This window comes from Otolemur garnettii, unplaced genomic scaffold, assembly GCF_000181295.1.
Source record: "Otolemur garnettii isolate 467f Iridium unplaced genomic scaffold, OtoGar3 scaffold00232, whole genome shotgun sequence".
Taxonomy (NCBI): domain Eukaryota; kingdom Metazoa; phylum Chordata; class Mammalia; order Primates; family Galagidae; genus Otolemur; species Otolemur garnettii.
The window spans coordinates 411,633-414,260 of NW_003852627.1; the positions used below are offsets into that span (position 1 = coordinate 411,633).

General features: G+C 50.6%; 1 protein-coding gene across 1 annotated transcript in view; it reads left to right on the top strand.

Moving 5' to 3' along the window:
* Positions 1–212: 212 nt before the first annotated feature.
* The window catches only part of ABAT (4-aminobutyrate aminotransferase), a 28,277-nt gene continuing 25,861 nt past the window's right edge, over positions 213–2,628 (top strand). Inside the window, exon 1 of the mRNA XM_012812892.1 lies at positions 213–384. Within this exon, the coding sequence (XP_012668346.1) occupies positions 213–384 (172 nt within the window). The remainder of the gene's footprint in view (positions 385–2,628) is intronic.

A 2,628-nucleotide genomic window follows, 5' to 3' on the forward strand; every position in this document is an offset into this window, starting at 1 on the left:
TTCTGATGTATTAAACATATACAGAAAAATTCACAAAATACAAGAATAGCAGGTTGATGGGCTATTATAAAACAAACCAGCCATGTAGTTACCCTGGAATAAGAAGTACAATATTGCCAGCACCCTCAGGGGCCCCCACATGTCCACGGAGTGGGCAGGGCCTGGTTCACTGCACTTTTAGGCTATGTTGGCAGGAGTGTGCACTCGCTGTAATGCTTTTGTTCTTCTTGCTGCAGGAGTTAATGAAGCAGCTGAACACGATTCAGAACGCAGAGGCTGTGCATTTCTTCTGCAATTACCAAGAAAGCCGAGGCAACTACCTGGTTGATGTGGATGGCAACCGGATGCTGGACCTGTATTCTCAGATCTCCTCTGTCCCCATAGGTGAGAGCTGGACACTCAGCCCTTGGCTATAGCCCCTCTCCCTCTCCTCCTGGGTGTGGCTATCTAGGATTAGATGCTCCTCCCAGACGCTCCCCTCAAGGAGCAGGAGGAAAACACGTCCTGTGAAGAGGGTGTATTATGATGCATACACGTGACATGTCTTCTCTTGCTTACTCCTCCCCAACCGTCAGAGAGAGTGTATATTAGTGTGCCCGTTTCACACACAGGTAAACAGTGCTTGGAGAGGTTAAGTAACTTACAGAGGAATCACAGCCGGGCTGTGAACCCACGGTGGTCTTTGTGACCACAGTGTGAACATTTAGACATCTCGGTGGGCTTTCCTGGAAGAAGAGCCCGAGGCAGGGATGTGTGACGGTTATTTATGAGGGGAGAGCTGTCAGGAGAAAAGGGAAGAAAGAGTCTAGGGCTGGGGGAAGAGAGAAGGGATGAAGTCTGCAGAGACTGCACAGCCTGGCCACGCAGGGGCCTGCAGCATGAATTGCACTCAGAGTTTGTCCCAGAGTGAGGGAAAGGGCCCAGGCTTTTTGTGCCCCCGTGCCAGGCAGCCATTACCCATCGGCTGCCAGAGAGGAAGATGTGTGTTATCTCCTAGGCAGAGCGGCTTCCATTCACCAAGGGCAATTTTCTCGATAAGGAGGCAGCTGGAGCCATTATCAAGCCAACATACACAGCAGCTGGGAGACGAGTGACCCACCCAGTAAAAGTGACCTCAGTGGGATGCCAGCAGCATCTGCCTGCCCGGGCTCACCTCCCAGCCACACAGAGCGGGACTGGCTGTGTGGAAGGGCACAGGCCCGGAGCTGCAGACAAGGCTAGCCTGGAAATGCAGGGAGCTGTTATTTGCAGCTTGGATGGTTAATGCTTCCTTGGCTGACAGATTCCTGGCTGCATTCAGCAGCTTGAAGCCTGTCCCTTTGCAGACGAGGCTGGCTCTGTCACAGAGGACACTAGGTGTCCTTGCTCCCCTCCCTCTCACCCCACCCCCCCCGCAGCCACTGGCCTTTCCCTGACCCAGCCTGGGGTGTCTACACCTCCTCTACTTCCCCCAGCACACGTCCTCAAAACTGTTTATTTCCCATGAAGGTGTAATCAGACAGCGAGCAGATGACTCATGCTTTTGGGGAAGTCCACCACTCAGGGATGCCTCTGCCCTTGAGGGCATTTTAGGTTCAAAGGTTTATAAAACGTGTATTTTCCCTTTGCATTTAAAACTCTATCTCATTTGTTAAAAGACCGAAGTTCTGAAAGTTCTCTCTGTCTACCTTTCCTCTCCTATTTGCAGTTATTGTGAAAGTGTTTTTTTTGTTTTTTGTTTTGTTTTGAGGCAGAGTCTTGCTCTGTCATCCCAGGTAGAGTGCAGTGGCATCATCATAGCTCACAGCAACCTCAAAGTCCAGGGCTTGGGAGATCCCCCAGCTTCAACCTCCTGAGTAGCTGGGACTCCAGGTACAAAATCATCATGCCTGGGTAACTTTTCTGGGTTTTGTGCAATATGGTGTGGTTCTTGGTCAGGCTGGTCTTGAACACCCAGCTCAAGTGATCCTCCTGCCTCAGCCTCTTAAAGTTCTGGGATTATAGGCATGAACCACTATACTTGGCACGTTTTTTTCTTTCTTTCTTTTTTTTTGAGACAGAGTCTCACTATGTCACCCTTAGTAGAGTGCCCTGGGGTCACAGCTCACAGCAACCTCAAATTCTTGGGCTTAAGCGATTCTCTTGCCTCAGCATCCCGAGTAGCTGGGACTACTGGTGCCCACCACAACGCCCAGCTATTTTTGTTGTTGTTGTTGTTTCAGTTTTCATTGTTGTTTAGCTGGCCCGGGCTGGGTTCAAACCCACCAGCCTGGGTGTATGTAGCCGGCGCCCTACCCACTGAGCTACAGGTGCCACCCCCAACACGTTTTTTCTAAGTTAATACTTCATTAGAATTTATTATATGCCTGGCATATTGCTAAACATCTCATTGGGCTCATTAAATGGCTACAACTATCCTATAGCAGGATCTCTGAACATCACCACCAGTTTGCTGATGGGACCAGGGTCTGCCTCGTGTGTGCAGGACATCTGAGGCTAAGCAGGATGTGAACTGTGACTCTGCCTCCCAGGCTCATTTCTATGACACCAGGTCCTGCCCGGCCAGGTGGGCATCCCACAGCATTAAAAGCCCAGGGCAGGATTTCCCTGATTGGAGGGAGCACTTCTGCTTTCATCTGTCCCTGAGAC